This window comes from Pantherophis guttatus, chromosome 1 (genome assembly GCF_059756535.1).
Source record: "Pantherophis guttatus breed Tessera chromosome 1, ASM5975653v1, whole genome shotgun sequence".
Taxonomy (NCBI): Eukaryota; Metazoa; Chordata; class Lepidosauria; order Squamata; family Colubridae; genus Pantherophis; species Pantherophis guttatus.
This window is the reverse complement of record NC_142063.1, coordinates 95,729,324-95,754,207: the sequence shown is the minus strand read 5'-3', so window position 1 is coordinate 95,754,207 and position 24,884 is coordinate 95,729,324. Positions and strand designations below refer to the sequence as shown.

At 35.7% G+C, this 24,884-nt stretch overlaps 1 protein-coding gene across 39 annotated transcripts in view; it reads right to left on the bottom strand.

Annotated features, from left to right (window-relative positions):
- The window catches only part of PPFIBP2 (PPFIB scaffold protein 2), a 133,830-nt gene that overhangs the window by 7,229 nt on the left and 101,717 nt on the right, over nt 1–24,884 (bottom strand). For 14 of the 39 annotated variants that reach the window (XM_034417140.3, XM_087878384.1, XM_087878352.1 and 11 more), the window contains 16 exons: nt 21,815–21,890; nt 16,913–17,016; nt 16,757–16,821; nt 16,473–16,541; nt 15,504–15,564; nt 13,278–13,319; nt 12,211–12,358; nt 10,642–10,674; nt 9,715–9,850; nt 9,294–9,422; nt 8,214–8,364; nt 6,176–6,287; nt 5,653–5,741; nt 3,364–3,486; nt 2,908–3,033; nt 1,301–1,489 (listed from right to left, as the gene is read on the bottom strand). In XM_034417140.3, the coding sequence (XP_034273031.2) occupies nt 1,301–1,489; nt 2,908–3,033; nt 3,364–3,486; nt 5,653–5,741; nt 6,176–6,287; nt 8,214–8,364; nt 9,294–9,422; nt 9,715–9,850; nt 10,642–10,674; nt 12,211–12,358; nt 13,278–13,319; nt 15,504–15,564; nt 16,473–16,541; nt 16,757–16,821; nt 16,913–17,016; nt 21,815–21,890 (1,653 nt within the window). The remainder of the gene's footprint in view (nt 1–1,300; nt 1,490–2,907; nt 3,034–3,363; nt 3,487–5,652; nt 5,742–6,175; nt 6,288–8,213; nt 8,365–9,293; nt 9,423–9,714; nt 9,851–10,641; nt 10,675–12,210; nt 12,359–13,277; nt 13,320–15,503; nt 15,565–16,472; nt 16,542–16,756; nt 16,822–16,912; nt 17,017–21,814; nt 21,891–24,884) is intronic. The other 25 variants (XM_087878444.1, XM_087878411.1, XM_087878440.1 and 22 more) reach the window with 3 other exon arrangements.

Here is a 24,884-nt window from a genome sequence, read left to right as displayed (position 1 = left end):
AAACAAACTAACTACTGTACTCAGTGCTGAGAAACACACACAAAGTTCCATGTATCTTTATAGAGAGCTTTTCTTCCATTCCTGCTCCCAAATATCAGACCTCTCAAGTGGCACAAAACGATAGCAACAACATCCCATGATTTATTTATTTTTTTCCAAAAAATAAGCTTTAAAAAAATCTGGACAAACAGCCTTTCTTCAAAAAAAAAAAGGAAGAAAATTATCATTGCAAGCGTACTGCCCCATAATGAATCCTGGTTAGCACCATAGATTAGTCCTCCTATTATGTTCACTTAGAAATAAACCTATTTCTACTATTCTGTCTTCTATCTTGTGTGTGTGTGTGTGTGTGTGTGTGTGTGTGTGTGTGTGTGTGTGTGTGTGTCTTTGAATCAGCCTTAATATAACCATGCATTATTTTGGAAGAATCTGTTTTCCCTTGACTTCTTCTTAGGGCTGAGAGGGAATAACTGGTTCAAAGTCAGTTTGCACAAAACACTGTTACCTTCCCACCAAAGGTGGTCCCTATTTTTCTACCTGCATTTTTTATGTGCTTTCGAACTGCTAGGTGGGCAGAAGCTGGAACAAGTAACTGGAACTCACCCAGTTACGCAGCACTAGGGATTTGAACCGCTGAACTGCCGATCTTTCGATCGACAAGCTCAGCTTCTTAGGCACTGAGCCACCACGTCCATCTCAAAGTCACCTAGCTGGCTTCTAAAGCTGAAAGAGGACTAGAATTCAGGTTTCCTTACTCCCAGCCCTTAATTTACGAGACCAGACTGGCTCTCAACTTAAAATTCGGAATGCACAATGAATATAAGTCAGATGCAACAATCAGCAGGGGATGTTTGCATCATTGTGTCTTGGCTGGAAGCTATGCCGCCTTTCCATCCCATGGATAAATTTAAGTACAGAATTTCAGCTACTAAAAAATAAAAAGCCTCTAATACTCTGCAGATGCTGTCGTTAGAGCCCCAAATTGGTTTAATAATTAGAGCAGATATTTCTCATTTGGGGACACTAAACTGAAATCCTTACTGTCTCTTAGCCAGATTTCCCAGAATTCTTTGGGGAAGCATGCTCTTAGTGTACAAAAAGTCTCCATTTTTAAATAACATAGCAGTTATAATAACTCTTATTCATCTATTTAGAACTCCTATTGACCTCTCAATGAAACTCACTCTCAAGTAGTTACATGGATTACAAGATTGCTGCCTAAGAGATTACTGGCTTTTAAACTGCCAGCTGGGGACTCAAGCAGGATTTCTAAAGTTTGTATGGTTTCTCTATAGCCTACCCGGACTTTCGCGGTGGTAGTGAGAGATGCATAAGCGGTAGATTCCATGATTTCCCTTTTATCTTGCTGAGCCTCTGGCCCGATGAGCACATTGAAATTTGTGGTCAAGTGGCGTCTTAGCAGAGTCTTTTGAGGTGGAATGTTGAGGAGCATTGCTAGAGTATCTCCATTGAAACGAGGCTCCAGGATCTGTGAGAGAAACAAAGAGCATCTGTGCTGCTTTAAGGGTGGTCTCTAAGCAGCAAGGTATTCAAAGGCTGTTCTGAGGGTTGCCTGCTTTCATTAGACTCTGCGTATGCGGGATGTGTTACCGTATCACAGAGCCAGGAAGCATAAAGGCTTCTTCACATGTTAGCCATTATAATCCATTTCCAACAATTATATAACATTAACAGGAAATATAAATTTAAAAATGCCATTTTAAGCGACACTTCTTTGGGATATCAAAGAAAAACATCTGTTTCATACTGCAGTTCCAGATCTATAGGGTTAGTATATACTTCCATTGCCATTTGATCACATCTCTTAATGGGAGCCATAATGATTTGGATCCTGGAGTTGTTCCTGGGATTTTGATTCAGCAGACTTTTCCCTTTGTCAGGAAAAGAAATTATTTTTCCCTTTCCGCCTATATTTCCCCCATGCATCGCCCATGGTATTCTGGAGGGTTCATTTGCAACAAATCCATTCATTTACAACAAATCCATGAGACGACATTGTAATAAATATATTAAAATTCCCAACTTTTCTGTCCAGCAGTGAGAACTTGGGGAGCATAGTTTTGCTCAAGGAAGCCAGGATCCAAGCGAAGCCAATATGTTTAGAAAGGAATATTGATTGTTTATTAACAAGTGCCATTGCCTCAAGGGATTTTATAATCGAATGATGAAAAGTAACACAAGAGAAAGAAAGATAGAAACATGACGAGATGAACAGAATTAAGTAAGACTACATATGCATAAATATATATACTGTCTACATTAATAATATCTGATGTGTAATTTTTAGAGGCACAAAGGAAGAGATCAATTGTACAAAAAGATTTAAAAGAAGGAAGAGGAGGATTATATGCTTGATATAATGTTATGAAATGTATACTGTACAGTTCTTAGGCTAATGTGATCTTGTTTAAAATAAGATAAACAATAACTGGTGTCAAGAACACAATTGTTTTAAAAAGCATTTGTAACTGTCTGTCTTCAGTCTAAGTCTTGAATTTGCACTGTTGCTTAAAACAATTCATGATAAAAATATAATTTGTTCTCCCTTGCCTGAGATAGTTTATATTCATTAAAAAACTCAGACAACATTTTAGCAATTGCCAATTTGAAAGTAGTTTTTGCTCTCTATATATTTCATATATTAAGCGCTAATGATTTGGGTACTGGTTTATAACACAAGATCATTTATAAAATGTTAAGTTAAATACTGCCAAATTTATTTTACATAAAACACTCAGGGGAAAAAAATTCCATAAACGGACTTTTCTTTTCTTCAATCAACAAAATAGACACAAACATTAAAAACTGAAAGCTGATATGTTGATAAATTGTCCTGTTAATATTTATATTGCAAAACTTAAAGGAAATTAAGCTCTTTTTTCTTACGATGAGTCCACCGTGAACGCCACTTCCTCGAAGGTTTGGTGCATATTCTGCCAAATCTACTGATCTGAGCCATTCCATCACTCTATGATTAGACCATTGTACTACTTCTGATGAGGAAATATTATTCTGTATTGCAGAAAACAATGAATGGTAAATACAATAAATTAGTCCATTTAGATGCTGCTAATAAAGTGATTCTTTCTAAATATTCAGTAATTGTTCTTTAATCTGTTGCATAGGTTTTATTCAAATTCCTTTTCCCACACGAAGTCCATCTTATCTGTAGAATTACAAATAAACATCGACATGGCATTCATATTTCTCTGAGCAGAAGCAAAAGGCAAGGAGAAATTAACTAGCAAGCTTGCCTAGGAACAAAAAAGGTTGATAGATTTCCTCACTAATGGACATAAGAGCACTGAGTCTAGGAAGCAAAATCAATGACTTTTATCTCACCTCATCTGCTGGTCTTCTGCGTAAGCAATGTGGGTTAAAATTGTTCAGGTGTAGTACGTGAATGGCACATTTAATGCTGAGGTGATGCAGCTGGCTTGTAACTTTGAGGAAGAGGAGGTCATTCTGTAAAGTTGTTAAACTTAGAATTAGAATTTCAAAGAATTCTAAGAAACCAAAACAACACATTTTTTCTTTTTTTCCCCTTCTTTTGGAGCCTGTACGTACCATCATTGTGATTCCTACTACTGTTGCCAGAGGGCCCAAAGTAAGAAGGGAAACACTGTTTCTTATTCTATAATCACAGAATCTTCCTTGTATAGGTAATCCTTAACTGACAACCACAACTGTGAACAGGAATTTCCATTGCTAAGCAAGGCAGTTGTTAAGTGAGCCATATCCGATTTAATGAACATTTTGCAATGATGTGTTAAGCAAATCACATGGTGAAGCAAATCCGGCTTCCCCCATTGACTTTGCTTGTTGAAAAATGGCTGGGAAGGATGCAAATAGAGATCACATGACTCTGGGACATTGCAACAGTTGTAGACACATGCTTGTTGGCAGATGCTTGTATTTTGACCATGTGACCATGGGGACGCTGCAGCGGCTGTAAGAGCAAGTCCCTTTTCTTCAGTACATTGTACTGAACATTGAACATTGTTCAATGAACATTCTGAACATTCTTCAGTACAATGTAACTTTGAACGGCTGCTAAATAAATAGTTTTAAGTTGAGGACTACCTATATGTGGTTTATAAAATACTCAGTATTTTATAAACCTTACATAGTCAATGTAAGGCAGGTGAAATGCTGTTTTATGCAACTAATTAACAGGAGATTCCCCTGCATTTTATAGGGGCTGGAGTTCTGAAGTTGACTATTTCTTTTGACTATTGTACATCTCAATTCTGGATCCAACAATCTTGTGGATCTTGTTTTGTTCAGTTCTGTTCTGTTCTGTTCACTCCTTTGCATTATGATACTGGCACTATATATGTTCTGTCCCCATCCCCACACACACACACACAAACAGCCAGCCGGGGGTTAAAGAATTACTTGGCACACACCAGGTTCGTTATCAGGAACTTGGCAGCAATACGATAACCGTCTGCCAAGTGCTTTACTTCAAGAAGAGGGAGTTTCCCTCCACCAGATAAACACTGACAAATACACACAGTTTTCAAAAACAGTCCAGCTCAAACAGAAACCTTCAGCAGATTCAGGCGTTGTACAAAGTGACTAGCCAGAAGTTAGCTTTGTCCGTCACAGAGTCTAAATGGCCACCACACTCTCTTATATAGCCTGTGGGGTGTGGTCCAGTGACTCAGCTTAATCCCTGGCACGCCTCCTCATCTGCTGCAAATGTTTATCTCGCCTTTGTTGGTGTGGATCCAGGAACGACGTATCACCATCGCTGTCATCGGAGACACCTGGCTCCTGGCCAATCTCCTCTCCCTCAGCAGACACCTGAGGCATAGCCAGAGAGGAGGGGCCTGGAGAGGGAGGCCTGGCCGGCTCCTCTCCTTCATGTTCGGAGCCTTCTTCCTCCGATAAGATGGGCTCAGGGGTCGGAGCCACAACAATATATACACTCATTATGGATACATGAGAGCCCGTTTGGTTTAATGATTAAGCCATCAGACTAGAGCAGGAGACCCTGAGTTTTAATCCCTTCTTAGGCACAAAGCAATCTAGGTGACCTTGATCCAATCACTTTCTCTTGGCCCTAGAAAAAAGGCAATGGCAAACCACTGCTGAAAAACCTTGGGACTTGGCCAGGCAATCTCTGAAAACTGAAATTGAACATGACTGAAAAGAGAAAAAGTGTGTATATAGTATGCTGTTTAGATTGGTCTACAATTTAATACAGGAACAATAATGTTTCTTGGGATTGAGATGTGTTGCAGAATGAGATTTATCTTTTTTGCTAGTATGACTTTAACAAAAACCATTCCCTTGTTTTAAGCTAGAGCAGCAATTAGTGTCATTAAAAAAAAAAAGTGTGTGTGTGTGTGTGTGTGTGTGTGTGTGTGTGTGTGTGAGGGACTCTTCCATTGTCATGTTTACCACGAATATCCAAAAATGGTCTGGGTTAGCTTCCTGTCCATTCAAAGTGTCTGGAAAGTTAAATATTGACAATACTTGAGAATACAAATTCTAAATATGGTTTCGAAAGAAAGGAATGCTGGGATTAAGTTATTCTCTTCTGCTCCATCTGACTGAAAAAAAAAAAGGAATATTCGCTAGTCCCAAACTTTTAGGCTAAAATAAGGATTTTAGCTACCTTACCACAGTTAGATATTGCAGCATTCTGCCATCAACTCGTGATTCATGAAACTGATCTTTGTACTGAGGTAAACCAATATCATCAAGCCATCCTGTGGAATATACATGAATATACTTTACTGCTTAATTAAAAAAAACAAAACCAATTCACTTGTTCACAAGATTAAAATTTGTTTTTGCAGTATAATGTTTCTAGCTTCTTATATTCTCTGGAGAATAATATGATTTCCATCCCTATTGTTTGTGTCCATTCTACATGTTTAATATTTTTCCCGTCAAAACAGCTTTTTAAGAAATCTCCTATCTAATTTCATAGTTTATACGAAGCAATATGATGCTCAAAAAAGAAATAAAACTGAAGAAAATGAAAATAAAGCCATGTACCTCTGTAAGGTTTCTAGAGATGAAATTGAAGTTGAATAGGGTTTTTTTTTAAAAAAAAAGCATACAAAATTTTAAATTGTAAAGTAGGCTAGAAACATAATCAATCTTTTTTTCATTTCTTTTTGCCATTTCAAATACTCACGTGTAACCCAGATATGATCTAACTGTGCAGACTTTTCATCTTGTTTTGTATTTATAGCTTTAACTGCCAAAACCAATTTCTTCCTGTGTAAAGGATGCTTAATTCCTAACTCCTGCAAGGGGAAGCAATGATGATAATTAAAACAGTACCTGTCAACTTGACACATCTTCAAACAGATCACAAATGCATTGAAGTTCTTGAATAAAAGATATTATGCTGAATTGGAAATTTCCAAAGTAATATTACTGTTTTAATGTTTAAACCTCATGATATCCAATTTGTTGTCTGCGAGTACATAGGGTTGCTAAAAAAGCAATCTTTGAATTCAATATATGCAAGGCTGATTTTATTTGGACCTATGGATCATAAATACTGATGTACTTCACCTTTAAGATTAAAATATGCAGAAAAAAATTATATGCGAAAAGGGGTTATGCAAAGTGTATGTATCTCTGTGTGTGTAACTGTAGACAAAAGTGAAAAAAGAGAAACTGATTTTAATCTTTGAAAATCCTTATAAAAATGAACACACTAGGAAAAGCACATACAAGAATATGCAAACATTCTTTCTAATTTGTACTGCCTTCTACTTTGTTTTCTGTTTTGTTCTATGAAAATTCTGGCAAATCAACCCTGAACAATCGTTTTAATTCCTCCATTTCTTTACAATGGCAACCAAGTTTATATACTCTGCCTACAAAGATATGTTTATATGTGCATTACATAATTAAACCTAATTATTAATTAGAGTTGAATTAACAATGCCTGCTATTGGATTTACAAGTCCTGTTATTTGATTTATATTAGTAGCTGTTTTAGGAATGTTCATGAATCATTGCTATAAAGCAGTGGGTCTCAACCTGTGGGTCGCGACCCCTTTGGGGGTTGAATGACCCTTTCACAGGGGTCACCTAAAACCATCGGAAAACACATATTTTCAATGGTCTTAGGAATAATTTTATGGTTGGGGTCACCACAACATGAGGAACTGTATTAAAGGGTCGTGCCATTAGGAAGGTTGCTATAAAGGGCCTTTGAAAATCTTTTATTAAATGTAGAGTGGATCTATAAATTAAAATTAAATAAAAGCAGTCCAAATAATATAAAACACTCCCTTGAATCAGATACACACCATTTAAACATGACTTATTCTGTCCCTCCATTAAACTTCTAGCATAACATCTATAACTGACTATGTTTAAAGACAGTTTCCCTTTCTCCAAAGCACAAGGGTCTTATGTAAAGCAATCTGACAATTGCTACTCACTTTTCCAGCTTAGACCTCTGTTTTATAGATAATCTAACCTTTGATGTACACTGTGGGGGATTTGATTTGCTGCAGCCAAATCAAATATCATTGGGGGTTAATGATTTGTTTTATATTTTCAATTTATAAAATTACATATAACAGAGTAACAGAGTTGGAAAGTACCTTGGAGTCTTCTAATCCAACCTCCTGCTCAAGCAGGAAACCCTATACTATTTCAGACAAGTAATTATCCAATCTCTTCTTAAAAACTTCCAGTATTGGAGCACTCACAACTTCTGGAGGAAGTTGTTCCACTGATTGATTGTTCTAACTGGCAGGAAATCTCTCCTTAGTTTAAGGTTGGTTCTCTCCTTGATTAGTTTCCATCCACTACTTTCTGTCCTGCCTTCAGATGCTTTGGAGAATAAATTGATCCCTTCGTTGTGACAGCCTCTTAGATATTGGAACACTGCTATCATGTTGCTCCTACTCCTTCGTTTAATTAAACTAGACACACCCAATTCCTGCAACCATTCTTCATATGTTTTAGCCTCCAGTCCCCTAATCATCTTTGTTGCTCTTCTTTGCACTCTTTCTAGAGTCTTAACATCTTTTTATATCATGGTGACCAAAACTGAATGCAACATTCAAGTGTGGTCTTACCAAGGCATTATAAAGTGACTCTAACATTTCACAGGTTAATATACAGTATCACTGGAATGTACCAGCAATCAGAAAAAACCCCAGAATGAACTCTTAATGGAATTTTTAGCAATCTAGAATGTTTACCTTTTCCATATCCTGAGGTGTTGCTGTTAGAAGTGTATGGCCAGATGTTATCCACTGTCTTGCAAAAATGACATACTGACTAAGGCCAAAGTCCTCAAGCCAGTTGCAAACACGTTCAGTGCCCCATTGGGCAAATGGAGCATTATGATCACTAAGAACCACAATTAAGGAAAAGAGATTTGCATTAGCATATCATTATTGACAACCTGCAATCCATAACTGGCACTGAGATATAAGATCAATTGAATAAATATATATATAAAAGTTTGCCAACTATTAGTCACTACAGATTAAAGTCAGAATCACTTAATCCCAGGATTATTATCATAATAATGTGGGGAGATTATATTCAGAAAAAAATCTGAGCACAGAGATATCCCAGTTCATACTATCAAAGAATTTCCAGTATATCTTTTCTTCCTTGCCATTAGTTTTTATTTTCAAGAATAGGGAAATTTGCCATGCGTCACTTGCTTTTGAGTATTAATAAAATTGGATAATATAATATTTGAGTATTAATAAAATTGGATAATATAATATTTCTCAGAAACATACAGATGAGCTAACCACATAACATGACAAAAATAGAAGCCCAGTAGCTTCAATATGACATTTAGGCTGGGTAGGCTTAGGAGCTATAGCATTTCATGCTAATCCCATTGCAAATCAATTTGCTCTTTGGTCATTTGCTGTGACTCGGTTGCAAACAACCAAAGTCCATTTTGATAGAGTTAATGGGAAGTAGACTAAGCAAAGAAGCAAACTTTATTCTTGTTTCAGAAACTGCAGTCAAATAGAACAGTGAAGCTTTGTAAATAAGAATTATTAGTGATGGAGGTTGCTAAACAATTGAACGTATCCTGTACAATCGCAAACACACATTTGCCAATTAGGTCCTCTGGAGGAGAAATCTTGGTTTGAAAATCTCTACATAATGGTAAAACAATGCTTTTCACTACAGAGCGAATTTAACTCTGTTAAATGAAATTTAGAGTGAATTAAAGTTAAATGAAATTCAGAGTGAATTTAAACACTTAAGCAAATAGTTAGCCACACAAAAAATAAATAGCCATCTTCTACCTCTTTGGACCCTTGGTGTCCTTTGACCGAGATAATCGAGGTCCAGCTGTTGCACGGAGACCACCTCTTCGAAATTCAGCCAAACCTAGATCATCTCCAGGGAAATTTCCAGATTGAGTTCGACGTATCCTTTTATGGAGATGTTAAAAATGGTAAGTCATCAGAAATTCAAACACAGGCAGCAAATTTTACATACCAATACCTGAATTTTTAATATCAGGTATCCAGTAGTTTCTAATGTTTCTTCAGGTGGATGCATTAATCTATTACATTGCTTATGTTTCCTGGATTTTCCTTTTACATTTTGTTTTATTATGTGATTTTTATCAATTATTACTGACGTGTGCTGAGTAGGGCAGCTGTATAAATCAATGTAAAAAAATAAATAATCAAGATAGAGGGGGGAAAAAAGCACACTTACTTTCCCCATATTTTTTTAATTCCTTTTGGACTTCTTTTGTTGTCTGGAGATAATGGAGACTGTGCACCTGAATCTGTTCCAGATGACAAGGGTGAAAGTTCCTCTGAAGTTGTGCTGTCCATGTGGTCAGGAGCTCCTGTGGAATATAAAGGATATCTATGAACGTCCAGATGTCCAGAGATAAATCACTCAAAGCTGCTCATATATATTGGGTTGCATATGTTGGATATATTGGATTGCAAAAATTAAAGCCTGTGTCCTCTCAAATGTATAAACTGGTGTTCTATGGGTAGAAAAAAAATAATTGTACGTAATTTATTTGGTGTATAGTAACGTTGACCATGAAAATATCTTCTCACAATGCTGTCTCCCTCAGCTAAGAAATGGAGATGTGCACCGCCCGCTAGAGTCCAACACAACTGGATAGGGAAAACCTATAACTTTACCTTTACATAATTTATAATACCGGATGGAAAGCTGAAGGGTTCACTGATCGTATTATAAATTGAACATGGTGTCCCATGATAGATATTGGTAATTATAGCCTGATATGTAACATGGATGCAAAATACATTTTTCAAATGAACATAATTCTCTATGGCATGGAATAGTCAAAATGTTTTCCCATAAGCTATGTTTTACATGGCTTAATGGCAAAAATAAGATGCATTTTAAATATTTTTCCCAAACATGTTTTCTTTTGAAGTACTAAATGCAGATTTCAAGCATGTCCAGCGTCCATTAAAAACCACAGAATCCCTCGTGTTGCTCTCTAAATGCAGTCTTGTACTATTAGGACTATATGTGGCTTTCACTTGCTGGATCAGAAATCACGATTAAAAAAAATGCAACTCCCTGCAATTAGTATTTTCAATAAAGTTATTTATTTCTTGCATAAAGGTGGCATGTTGGTTAGGTATACAATACCTAATATTGGTGCACTGACACTCCTGAGGCGATCTTCACTCATTCCAAGAAGCAGAAAGCCATATGAAGAAGCAAAGATGATGTAAAATCGAAGCAAAACAAAGTTAAAGAAAAGCAGAGAAAGCAAACAGACGAAAGAAGGAAAATAAAAAAAACACGGACAGGAGGCAAAATAGCAAAGCAGATGAGCTTGAATGCTCAGGAGCAGTGTGCGCTACGTACAGATGAAAATCTTTTACTGTGAGAAATACACAATTAAAGAAAAAAATCCTCATACCGAGTACTAAGCCAGTACAATGAATAAATCAATACATGTTCTTTTTCTAACTTAAAATGCAAACAATTCATAGTAAAATGTGTGAGTTTTCCCCCTTAGAAACAAATCATGCTGATCTTCTACGCTCAGCTATCAGTTTTATTTATAGAGAGAGGTCAAATATCTTTTTAATTTAATTCTTTATTTTTATCTTTTCCAGGGAAGAATCCGGAAGCGGCGCGGCATGACTGGCTGGGAAAATGCCGAGCTCTGACGAGCTTGGCGAAATCCAGCCAGACGAATCGTCACTGGGGGGTTTTCGGACCAAAACTGTCCTGTAGGGACAGTGAAGAAGGAGAGGCAGCTCGGTGTCTAAAGAGGGACAGGCAAGTCCCTTGGATAGCCCGAGAAACTTTTCGAGGCCTGGGTTTTTGAGGGTCTCCATACTGTAGTGTAAATGAAAAGCAGAGTCAGAGCCCTGTGGCCTACTTCTTAGGAATTCAACCATTAATTCCATTAAGGTGTAGGATCTCCTGCTTGAGCGGGGTGGGGTGGGGGTGGGGGTTGGACTAGACGACCTATAACAGTGATGGCTAACCTTTTTGCCATCACGTGCCAAAAGCAGGGAGAGTGCAGGGGTCGTGCGCGCGTGCCCCCACCCATAATTTTATGCACCCCGCCCCCGCGCATGCGCACACGACCCCTCCCATTTCTAATTAGCAATTCAAAAAGGTACACTAGCTTTACAACAACATGTGGGCAGTGTATTAAATAATGATAAATAAAGACTGGTGGAACTAAAGTAATACAAATAAATAATGGAAGTTACCTTTCCTGGGCCTACACTGGCCTGGTCTGACAGTGATTTATTATAATCATGAACAGAGGTCATGATACAGAGGTGACCACAAGGTTTTTAATGTGTGTCACATATCATATTGTTTTGGCTGCCATTGTGACTTTTCTCCACACATCCCTGCAGTTGTTCATTTCCTGCCTTTGCAGTGGATGTAACAATTCAGTGTCCATAAAATTATTCCCAGATCAATAGACACTCCAAACTCTCAGACTAATTATATTTTAGAGCCATCATCAACTAAGTATGCTGCTAACAGTCTGAATTCAGAGAATTAGGAAATCCAACTTTCTACAGTGTAGGAGCCATATTGATGGAAATTAAGATTCATTACCCTTAATAACATGGTATTATTCTCACAAGTCCAAATTTTACTCCGTGGCATTTTTAAAATATTTTTAAACCACACACAAATGCACATAGGCAGCAAGTTGGTTGTTGTTTCCATAGTACGTACTCAGGCTCTGTATGCCGTTGTCGTCACTGCCATTTATACAACATGGAGTAGCAGGTGTATTGTACAGGTGGTTATCTCCGTTGTGTGCTACTCGAGGAAGTTTTCCTGGCAAGGTTTGGTACTTGCTGCTTTTCACATGAGATTTATTCTATGTAGGTTTCCATTTTTTTTTTAACAAAAAGAGAAAAATAATTAAGTCAACATTGTTTCTAAAATATGCTACATTCGTTTTTAGTCAGAAGCTATCAGCATTTGTCTTCTGAGAAGTAAAAATATTTGGCCAATACAAAAATTCTCACTGTGGTCAAATGTTCTCTACTATTGTGGAGAGATGTAACTTTCTGGATTAAAGAATGTATGAGACAGCAGGATCTGACAGCTAAAAACAGAATAATGAAGACAGTGGTAGAGAACTTTGTCACATATATATATATGTTTACATACCACATATTAATATCCATGGTAATTATTTTATCTTAGTTTATCCTTGTGTGCTACTTGTTGAATCACTATTTATATTATTTTATTTTTAAATAATATAAATAATAAGTTACATTATTTAAGGAAATAAATGCCACCATCCATGTGACATTTGGAACAGATGTACCATGGATGATCTTAATTGATATCTCTTCCTACTTGATATCTCCTCCAATATACCTGACTAACTGCATTCTATGCTGAATAGTCATGGACAGCTTTTATGGCCCATTTAACTATTCTCACTGTTGAGTAGCCTATACAGTCCATTTGTTACAAACACTTAATTTTTATCATGTATAGATTAGGAAACAAGGAGTAAGGTGTTAGTATTTAGTTACACAAGCATTTTGACATGACTTCATCCTATTATACTCACTCATCAGCCTTAGAAAATGTTAATTTTAAGCCTTAATTTGCAATATTTATTATACAAAAATTAACAATACAAGCTTGGCTAATTTGCACAGACCGCCCACATACAAAAATTCTCAAGCACACATTCCGTGGTAACATAGATAAGAAAATTACGCACAAAATAAAGAAACTGTTTTCAGAGTGTAAATGTTAAAATGGAGTTAATATACCTCTTCTTCTAGATCATGTTCTACTGGTTTCCCATCAACATGCTATGAAGTTGCAGGAAGGGCAATTTCAAAATATGAGGGAAAGAAAGTAACAAACAAAATGTTAGTGTAGACATAAATGATGTGATATTTTTAGTCCAGTCTATTGGATAACAATAATAGGTTTATTTTCTCCTCAATATGCAGTGTCCTGCTATACGGATATTAATGTGCATGTCATTTTTCATAAGAATACAGAGAAGAGCAAACAAAAATGATAAGGGGCCTGGAGGCTAAACTGTACAATGAACAGTTGAAGGAACTAGGTATGTCTACTCTAACAAAGAGAAGGACCAGAGGTGACACATAAGCTGTCTTCCAATACTTGAAGGATTATCATAGAGAAGAGGGCGTCAACCTATTCTCCAAAGCACCAGAGAGCAGGTCAAGAAGTAATGGGTGGAAGATCATTAAACAGAGACCCAATTTAAAACTAAGGATAAATTTCCTGATAATGTAGACAATTAATCATGGAATGGCTTGCCTTCAGAAACTGTGAGCGCTTCTACATTTGAAATTTCAAGAAAAGATTGGACAATCATTTGGTATAAGATCTTATGCTTGAGCAGGGAGTTGGACTAGAAGACCTTAATGTCCCTTCCAACCCTTTTATTTTATCTTCTAAGTCTAGCTTCTATTAAGTCAATGGAATCTGTTACAGGGGTTGCTACAGACACTACGCTGAACCCAGTCACTGTCCATTCATTCTGATTATTGCCTCAGAGAGAACAAATTTCAAAAGTTGGCTACTGCAGAAATCCTTATAGATAGCACATGTTGGAAAAATAGTAAAAATTACAGTCACTCCAATCTCACAATTCCTCCATGAACACAATGCAAGATATACTAACTGTACTAATCAGTGCTTATCATGTATCTGTATATGGACTGAAAGACCTGCTGATTTCCCTCTGGAAGTGAGTGGCAACACATTACTGCATTGAGGTTATGCATATTGGATTTAGCAATATAAGTAGCATAGATAATGCAGTGGTGGGTTGCCCCCGGTTCGGGCTGGTTCTATAGAACCGGTAGTAAAACCGGAGGGAGGCCCTGCCCACCAAGCCCGATGTCATCAGAGCGCTTCTGCGTGCGTGGCCCCGTTGCGAACTGGTAGTAAAGGTACGTAGAACCCACCCCTGAGATAATGCATAGTCAAATGCATGAAAGTGATGCAAATCATCTGCTCCATCATTTTATTATACTAAAAATAGGAATAGCACAATCTGTTTATAGCAAATTCAGCTGCAAGTAGGAGAGGCTTGTCTAACCCCTGATTTGCTTGGAGGGCTCTTTATGTGCACAAAGGATTATGTAGATAAGACAGTTGGCAGTTCAAGAACTGTTGGCATGACAAGTATGCACATATCCAAATGTGCAACTTCAGAGAAAAATATGCACTGCAGGAAAAATGCATTTATGGATGACCAACAGTTTTATAAAACAAATTCTCACAAGTATGTAATCCCAGGGCTCCAATATATGGTAATGGATGCTGCAAATGGAACAGAATCTTTAATATTCCCGATAAGCATTAACAAATCTGCCATTTCTGGCTTAGGGTATGAGGTCTTCCTTTCACGTTTTTGGCCACAGTCAGCTATTATCAGCTTCTGCCTAGGATCTATCTGCCAATTGCACGTAGTATCAACATACTCATATCAGCATTATATCAATCTCAAGGTCTTACTAAAAATCAATTACTTATATGCACATCCAAATTATACACTACACAAGAACAAAATAAAAGTGCAAAACAAGGAGAAAATAAACCTTAGAATTATATGTAATTGGGAAAGTTAGTTTTTCATTTGCTATGCATAACACCACAAATTATACTGAAGGGATACAATGGAAAACCCACAGATTAGCCTATTAAATTGATATATCACCTGAATAAATGAGTATAGTTTGTTAGTTAAGTGCAATCAAATTATTTTAGATTTGGATTTATATTGCATATGTTGTTCAGAATTTACCAAATATAGATAGCTTCTTCCTGATGTGGGTGATTTAGCAGATATTGATGTATTTGGCAGTACAGAGCAGTTTCTTTTGATCTCAAAGTCAAGGCAACAGTGGAATTAGAATTGTTCTGCTACATGAAACTTCTGTGGATTGAGCTTTATATCCAGCTTTATATACTTCCAATGCATACTAGGCAAACACTGAAATATTGGAGCTAACCTTTTCCAGAGATTCACTTTGCAAGTCTTCTAGACTGCTTGAAATTTTTTTCTGAGATATCCTTCAAAATACAATGACAATAATTAATGAAACCATACACATACCAAATCACATTGATGATGGCAACAATTATTTGACATTTACAAAACCCTCCTGCATAACCTGCAATCTTTAAGTTTGAATAATAAATGCCACCAGTAAAACTCTTACCAGTAGCTGTTAAGACAAGGTGTATCCATGTACATGCAAGTAGGCTAGAGCAAATTAGGATTTTTAAATACAATAAGAGGCTTGCAGAATGTTAATATGGATATAATTTGTGATATACATTGTATATGTAAGACAGAAGTGTACTGGTTTTTGACAGATATATTGAGAATACAAGAATCTTTTCCTTGCCATTCAAATACCAGAACACACAGTCTTCAGGTTGACTGATTTGTATATCAAAGGAAAACAAAACAGAATGTGAACATAACTGAATTATTATTAGACTATGTGGGAGGCAAAGGAGGAAGAGCGAATTGCACTTTATAGATCATATAAAGAAAACAAATAACTATATAAAGAATGAGTGAATAGGCTGAGAGGAAGGGGAAGACATAAAAGCTTTGGTTGATGGATTCAATAATATCCTCAAAAAGAGAATTTGGAAGTGGTGCTTAAACTAGACCAACTTAAGATTCGTTTCCTTTTTTTTTCTTACCACATATTTTAATTTCTTTCATTAATATTACACTTTTTTATGTACTTTTCATAATATAATCTACTTTGAAAGGTAACAACATGATGTGTATGCATGAATGGATATACTGATAGAAAACTTCATTTAGATAAACTGGACAGCAAACTCCTAAGGACAAGTTCTTCTAACTCAAAGATTGTCTGTTGTGGGAGCAAACAACAAATGGTATCTGTAAAAATGACTCTGATAATTTCTTTAAAAAATATTCACAGGTATTTTCTTACCTGTTTTGAAATTCCAGGGTTTCCCCATTTGTCAAAGATAGTTTCTTAGAGGGAACTGGAGAGCTTCCCCTGTTGATTATAACAAGATGGTGTTATTTGAATTTGAATTTAATTTAAATAGAATGTAAAGGGCAATCTTTTACTTAGTTTAACTCTATCTCAGGCTATTTACCCATCCAAACATATATAAGTAGCCTAAAATTAACTGTGAAAAATAAATTGTGTAGTAGAAATAGGATACTTTCAGCTACGTCAATGAACTAAGGAAAAAAGTTAATTCTTACCTTATTTCCAGTATTTTTTGTGGTGCAGGAAGCAATATAGGTGGGGCCAAGTCCCCTTGAGGTATCTATGTAAAAAGCATTTGAGTGTGGATTAACTTTCACAGAAAAAAGCTACAAATGAAGTGCATAATTAGAAGAAAGAATAAGCAAACCAACCTCTGATTTATATTCTATTTGGGGCGTGTGCATGTGGTTCCATTTTCTTAAGGTTGCTTCGAAATCAACTTCACCACTACCAGACAAAACTCTTTCTGAGGTTCCTTGAAGGTACAAAATTTTAAAAATGTCCGTTAAAAGGACAAAACCCCACAATATTACTAAAGCCTGAATACCAATTGGCTGAATCAGCAAGAAAAGTTAAATAAAGTAGATTCATTTAATGAACAATTCCTGATATTTGTTGCTGATTATTACATAATCTCTTTAACAACTACGTAACATTTTCTAGAAAGGAAAAGATATGATTTTCCAAAGTTGAAATTTAGAATTGAAAATGGTTAACGGATTTTAAGAATGTGAATTTAGTGTAGTAATTAAGGTGCTAGCTAGTAACCAGAAGACAGCTATATTCTAGTTCCATCTTAGGCACGAAACCATCTGAGTGACCTTGAGCTGGTCACTCTCTCCCTCAGCCCTAGGTGTTAATGGCAAACCACTTCCAAAAATCTTTGCAAGGTAACCGCAGGAACTAGTCCCAGGAAGTCATTTTTATACAAGGTATATAAAAATATAAATATAAAACAAATAGAAAAAATAAAATGATAAAAGTACAAATAAATAAAAGATCTTAAAAAGGCCAAGGAAGTTATAATTTCCCAGTATATCATTAGTAAATTATGAATGATTAAATATTTTGCCTTAGATAACTAAAAATCATATTATGCTATGAGCAAAAATAATATCAAGAACAATGGCCAGTTCAATATGAACCACCACATAAAATTTAAAGTTACAGTTGACACAGTCAAAACTGAGAATCTGCTTTGCTTTAAATTGAAACATGAACTCTGTATATAGAACCCAATGACTAGATGGAGAAGATTGTGGTTTTGAAGTAATTAGATCTGAACTAGTTATTGGCAATCATGTAAATACAGCTCTACAGCTTTTGAACACATCGGCACCACCTGTTTGCCCCGGGTTGGGTGAACCGGTAGCAGCAGCGGCGAGACACTCCGCCCATCCGCCTGGACGTCATCAAATATGCTCTGCGCATAAGCTTCTGTGCATGCGCAGAAGTGGCGCGTGCGTGAGTGAAGCAAGCACTCGAGCGAGCAAACTGGTATCAAAAGTAAGTGAAACCCATCACTGATCGGCACCAAATGGCTAGATTACTAGGGTTCTCTTCTGTAAAATGAGAGAACACATCTACTGCAAATAATTTTAAATCTAGAGATTTGATGAAGTAATTCATTAACATTGGTTCTTGTGGAAAGATTATTACAAATACTAATTATTCAAGATGATTGAGCACCATTTGAGCTACAGCTGATGCAGAATGCAGCAGCATGGGTAGTTTTGGGCCCACCAAGAATGACCCCTGTAACACCTCGAGTTGCATTGGCTACCAGTCTGCTTCCATATGCAATTCAAGGTGTTGGTGATCACTTTTAAAACCCTTCATGGCATGGGTCCAGGTTACTTGAGGGATTGTTTCAGCCCACTGGGATTGGCCCGTACCACTCATGCCGGTAGAGGAGGCATGGTGCAGGTCCCATCAGCCCGCTTATACAGGATGGTGGGGTTCAGGAAGAAGGCCTTTTCTGAACATGTTGCCCCCCCCATGTGAGGTTGGCCCCAACTCTCCTATCTTTTCATAACGGCCTAGAGATGTGGCTTTGCCACTTGGCTTAGGGCCCCAGTGGGGGAACAGCGCAATGGAGGTGGTTGATTAATAACAGATCCCACCTTCCCCCACTCTGCTCCTGCTCCCCTCCTTATGTCTTTGGTTTTAATTGTTTTTTTTTTTTTATGTTTTAACTTAGATGTATCTGTAAGCTGCCCAGAGTTACCCTATGGTAAAATGGGCATCCAATAAAATTTATAAATAAATAAATAAAATTTGTCTGATTAAATTAAATAAATATAAATACTGCAGTATTATAAGACTGATGCATTTTGAGGATGCCTGAAAAGCATAATTACTTTTGATAAGTAATTCTCTAGTAATTACTTGTAGGAAGGCAAGGTAATTTTAATATTTTTTCAATGTTTGAGGAAACCAAATATAGATTATTCCATGGTATAACAATATATAAGAGACATCTGTCTAAAAAAAAGGTTTTCCCCAAAACAGTTAGATTCAAGGATCTCTGCTGAAGATACAGATCATTGCGCATGTCTTATTTCAGAGGAAAAGTCTTCCAGGTTTTATGCCAAATGTCTGTAAGATTTACCTATGTAGAAGGAGGAGCTAATCAAATTATATTTAAGGAAAATATTATAATTTCTACAATATTAAATCAAAGCTATAATATATAAATACCATATATGTAAAAATATAAAGTACTATAAGAGATTGGGTTGAATGCTAGAGCATGAACATATATGTATGCATATGTGAAGGGAGGGAGGGAGAGACAGACAGACAGACAGAGACAGAGAGAGACAGAGAGAGATGGTAATGAAGTTATTTTTTTATGTTGTTCCATTACAGTTTTACCCATAATAGCCAAAGTTAGTTAAGTACAGCAGATTGGATCACTGAATGTTTTGTGGTAAATAAACTCTTTTAAAGATACATTACATCACTGGAAAATATAACCATGCACAATAAAATATTGCCCCATACTATTTATTTTATATTATTATGTTTAATGGAGGCAAGGCCAAAGATAAGTTATTTCTTGCAATTCTTCCCGTATTTTTTGCCTGCTCTGGAAAAAAGTGAACAATTTAACACAACCTTCTTGCTAGACCTATCATTTAAGAATTAGGATTAGGCTTAGCATTAGCCTAATAATGACTACAAGATGGGAAATATGATGATTAAAGTAATTTCTGATGTCAAGTTATGTACCATGTCAGCAGGTATTACCCTATAGCTTTATTTAAACTGCAATACTATAATTATAGCCTCACTAAAACTATAATGCATTAGTTGTACATTATTATGGCTAAATGGGTTTAAAATTTATTCTTTATTTGGGTATGCAGCTTTTATTTTAAAGATTATTAAAGATTTTAAATATTTTATTAAAAAATTATTATTATCATAGTAACTAAGCAATACTTTGAGCTCCTATATCTGGAGACTTTTGCATTCTGTACAGGTAAATTAAGGCGATTGAGATCTCAAACAATGAAGCTTCCTGGAAAGCATAAACGGAATATTTGTTATGTTACAATGCTCTAAATTCCTGCACATCTGATAAGGATATAAATACACAGAATTCAACGCACATTACATTTATGCTATGCTCACCAACTTATCTTGCTGGCAATCTTTTCCCTTTTAATGATAGGGTTTTAAAAATGTGTTCCAATCTAGTGATTTTACAACTTTTACTGTTATGAAAGTTTTACAGTTATAGAATGAGAATGTTGTCACTTCTTCTTGACATAAGAATAATAATTCTCATTATATAATAACAACAACAACAATAACAACAATAAAAAACTGCGCTACTCCGAACATCATACATTTTAAGAAGGTACTTGGTTGATACCTAGGATGCTGGCAGCAATCTGTATCAACCATTAGCGCCAGTCAATGGTATTTGTGAGGCATTTTTGAATGTTCAGATGACTGAGTTTCATGTTTGGTGAATAAAATTAATGAATAATCAGCATTTGCAGACAAACATGGTGATTTTTATCTGTATCTATCCCTTATGTGAAAAGGGTGATTTGATCAAAGTTTTTTCTTAGTCTTTCAATCTGTACCTTGCTATTCAATTACTTCTGATTATTAGTGATTGTCTAGATTGTCTGTCAATAACTGCTTTTTTTAGTTTTCATAAGTTCAATATTAGATAAAGGAAACCTAAACTGTTTGCTAGAGACAACAATAATGAAGCTACTATAAATCTTAAATACTTTGGATATATCATGCAAAGGCAGAAGTCCCTGCAGAAAATTCTGATGCCTGAAAATTTGAAAGTTGAAACAAATGTAACCATAATTAGATGAAGTGGTCCTCCAAATATTTGCACCTTCTTAAGTTTCTTTCTTCAGGAGATCTTTGTGTTCTATATTTACATAAACTGTTATCTTAATTTTGTTAAATAAGTCTCCAGCACTTCCCCTCCAAATGTTATCCTCTCTCTCTTTGCTGTGTTGTTTAAAATAGATGCAATTCCTTAGATGTAAGATGTCTCTTCTTATTTAATTTATCCTGTAGCTAGGCAAATGTTTCTGCCTCTGTTGCCTTTTGAATTCAGCCTTTCTTTAGTTTTTTCAACATATCAGCAGCAAGCCAATTTGCTTTTTCTTTTTTTTTTACATTTTTATATTATACTGTAGTAAACAAGTGCATAACCCTTTTATTTTACAATGTTCCCTCTGAAACAACCACACAAGCCTATTCGATTTTAAAGGAAATGGAAATAGGTTTCTATATAGTACCTTGTGGATTACAGCTCTAATCAATATTATGCTATGGTTCAACTTCTATAAACACAAACAGTAGAACAAAAAATTTGTTTAGCCTTCTTTTCTCATACTGACACTGCAATCCACTGATGAATGACATATGATTACATAATAAACACAGAGATTGTTACATTGCATTCAATACAAAATATCCACAGAGCTACAAATGCCCATGAAAAAGAAGGTTCAACAGTGTATTGGAACTCAAAAAGTCTTTTCTGCCTAATATTCCAGACAGAGGACTCAAGACTTAATTGAAACACTTCGAAGTAGAATCTATATTTGTATAACATAAGGATACATCAAATAACTTTGAGAAAGAAGCAGAAAAGGGTTTTTGGGGGAAGAAGAGATGGTAATGAAGGCAGTTGGCCATTTTTTTGAGCATTAGATAAATTTTAGTTATTAAATTACATGAGACCATTTTGAGGATCTTCCAATCAATACATCAGTAATTAATTATACCTTGGACTGCTAGCATTATCTCTTTCACTCTTCGGTACTGGCTTAGCAAAACGGTTAATTCTTCTATGCGGCGGTCCTATAAAGGAAAAGACAACAACACTGAATTTATAAGAGTATCAAAATAATCAAACACAGAAAGTTCTATATGAAACATTATATACATGAGACCTTTTCTAGTCTTCCAAATCCTGAAGTTGTTTCTGTGGTTTGCTGCCAAATGATAAAGGTATATTTTTTTCTAGGTTGGTATTAATCAGATACACAAAAAAGGCAACATGTTCTTACTGGTGGCACCAGCATTCACTTTGATATTTGGAAAACTGTATTTAGATGTTCATTTTCTTGCTTGTAAAAAGCAAATCATAGGAGCATTTTGCAACCGTATTTGATAAAATTCCTCCCCCCACCCAGCTATGGCTTGAATATAATCTATATTCCATAAAACATAAAGAAAAATAGAATAACTATAATAAAAGATTAAGATATTTTACAATTGTAATAATTAAAAATAAAAACAAAATTTTGAAAGGCTAGAGGCAGCATAAGGAATAAAAAAAGCAGTAAAAGGTCAGTACATTATACAATGCCAGAAACCATGACCTCAAAATGAATGCATCATGGATAGCTTCCAAGGAGGAACAGGGAGACAGAACAGATACCTGAGGAATGAAGAAACCGGCCAAAGAAATAAATGAGCACGAGTTAACCAATTAGCATTGTGCACAGTAAGATTTTGAGCAGCAACACAAATATAAAACCTTTCCCTTTCCTTGAGTTGGATTGGACCAGATCTAGCAGTGAGAGAACAAGAGGGATGAGTGAAGGTGTAGTTGCAGCTAATTGTGAGCTATTGAAGGAGTTTGTGCATATCTCAAAGAGGAGTCTCAAAGAGGAGTGAGGAAGCAAAGTGACTGTCTATATAATGGGACTCAAAAACAAAAGGCCCATTGGATTCAGGATAAAATTTTATTCACACTAAATAAGCAATATTCATAGCTACGTGATCCCCCACTACATCTCGATTTAAACTTTTGATACTCAACATCTTTCAGTTTGGGGTGGAGAAATACAGAATGGAAAGGATATTCCTGAGTAAGGAGGGTTTTTTTTTCTTTTAAAATCTCTCTCTCAAAGAGATTTCTGGAGGAATATGGCTGAATGAAGACAGCTCAATGGACAAGTGGAACCAACAGTTGCAGAAATTATACAGGGGCTGGCACAGATTGTCTCATACAATCCTCTCTGGATCAAAGAGATGAGAAATTGCTCAAGCTATTTCTCCCTATGGTTGCTCCTCTTCCTCACAAAGAAATTGATTGAAAGATAGTTATCTCTGGTGATGAGGGTAATGGTGAAATTGGGAGACAGGGGAATTCACTATATTTGTTCCAGCTGCAAATGATGTTTTTCAAATGACACAAAGTTTGTGCACTTCCCTTGCTATCTATTTTTAGAAATTGGCTTTTACCTACTTTAAACAAATTAAGACACCTGCAGAGCGACAAGGCTGGAAGTACTGGGTGAGTGCTTTCAGTCTTCACTATAAGAATATAAAGATTTATTTTTATAATCTTTAAAAATTTAAAACGGCTGAAAGCAAGACCAAGTTTTGGCCGTAGAAAATTTTAAGAGGTCAGAAAATTCTGGAGTTTTGGACTTTGAATGTTAAGACTCTGAGATTGTTTTTTTTTAAAATAAATGCATGCCTGTGGGAAAGAAATTTTATTTTTGAGATTGGAGACATAAAAGATAAGCAATTTATAATGAAGTTTACACACATCTTTGAGGAACTGCATGGGGATCTGCGTCATGAATTTGATTCATTCCTGTCAGCTTTCTTGGGTCTTCTTGAGAACACTCGGTTCCCAGATGAAGAAGTTACGGAACAAGCTATGCAGCAAAATTTATTTGAGAAAACTATAACAAGATTCTGAATAAGAATTTGTAACCAGATGTTAAGAGAAGACTCGATAAGGTTCTACAAATTAAAAAGAAAGTAAAAATGATAATCCCAAAGAACAATTCCAATAATTTCCTTTTGTTGGATTTACAAAAGAGGTTGTTTAAAATGCTAAAGTAATTTGTAACCAGGATCAAAAGCCATTTGAATGGATTACAGAAAAAGACTGCCTGCATAGAAGAAAAAAGTTGGTTTATTCAACTAAGGATAAAATGGGATATGTTGTCATTTTGGGTGGCTCTTTCTGGATTTACTGGTATTTTTTCTATAAAAAGAATTCTAAATGGGATATGTTGTCATTTTGGGTGGCTCTTTCTGGATTTACTGGTATTTTAATTGGAAAAATATGGTACTGGATTTGCTCACATTTAATATGATGTAAAGATTCTTTCCCTTATACCTACTTTATGTAATCCTACATTTATAGAAGTTAAACTGGCTTAGTATTTAACTGCTTTTTGAAAATTTAAAATGAGAACTTGGTCTTTTTAAAGGAGAAAATATTTCCCTTTGTTATGGTAAATGTTAGTCTTTTGTTTATATTAGGATATTAGGATTACTTTAAAAATATGAAATGTGGATGTGCTTATAGTTTAGAGATATGGAATGTATACTGTAGAGATAAGTTGCTTTCTGGAATGTGGTATGTTGGAGCTTGTTTTTTGTAAAGGAGAAATTGTGGCTTTCCAATATGGGCTTTCTTTTATTTAGAATATATTAGGATACTCACTGGAACCATTGTATGGCTTTTAAATGTTGTAAATGATTCTGTTATAGCTGAGATGTAGAATGTTGAGTTCCATATATATTTTATGGAAATTTTAGAGTTTTGTTTGGATCTTTTGCTGGTAACTGGATTGAAGAACAATGCTACTATATGACTTCTCTATGGCTAAAATAGGTTATGGGATGAAGAGTCTTATTTTGTTAGCTAAGAGGAGGTGAAGAGATTGAAATTGTTTACACATCATGATGAGGGTAGGAAGTCACTTTTTGGGGGAGGAGTTCTTTTCAGATATTAGTCTTCCTTTTTCTTGCGTTATTTTCTCTTTTTTAAAAAAAACTGGTTTGTATTAGCTTTTATTATGCTATTTAAAACAATTGATTATT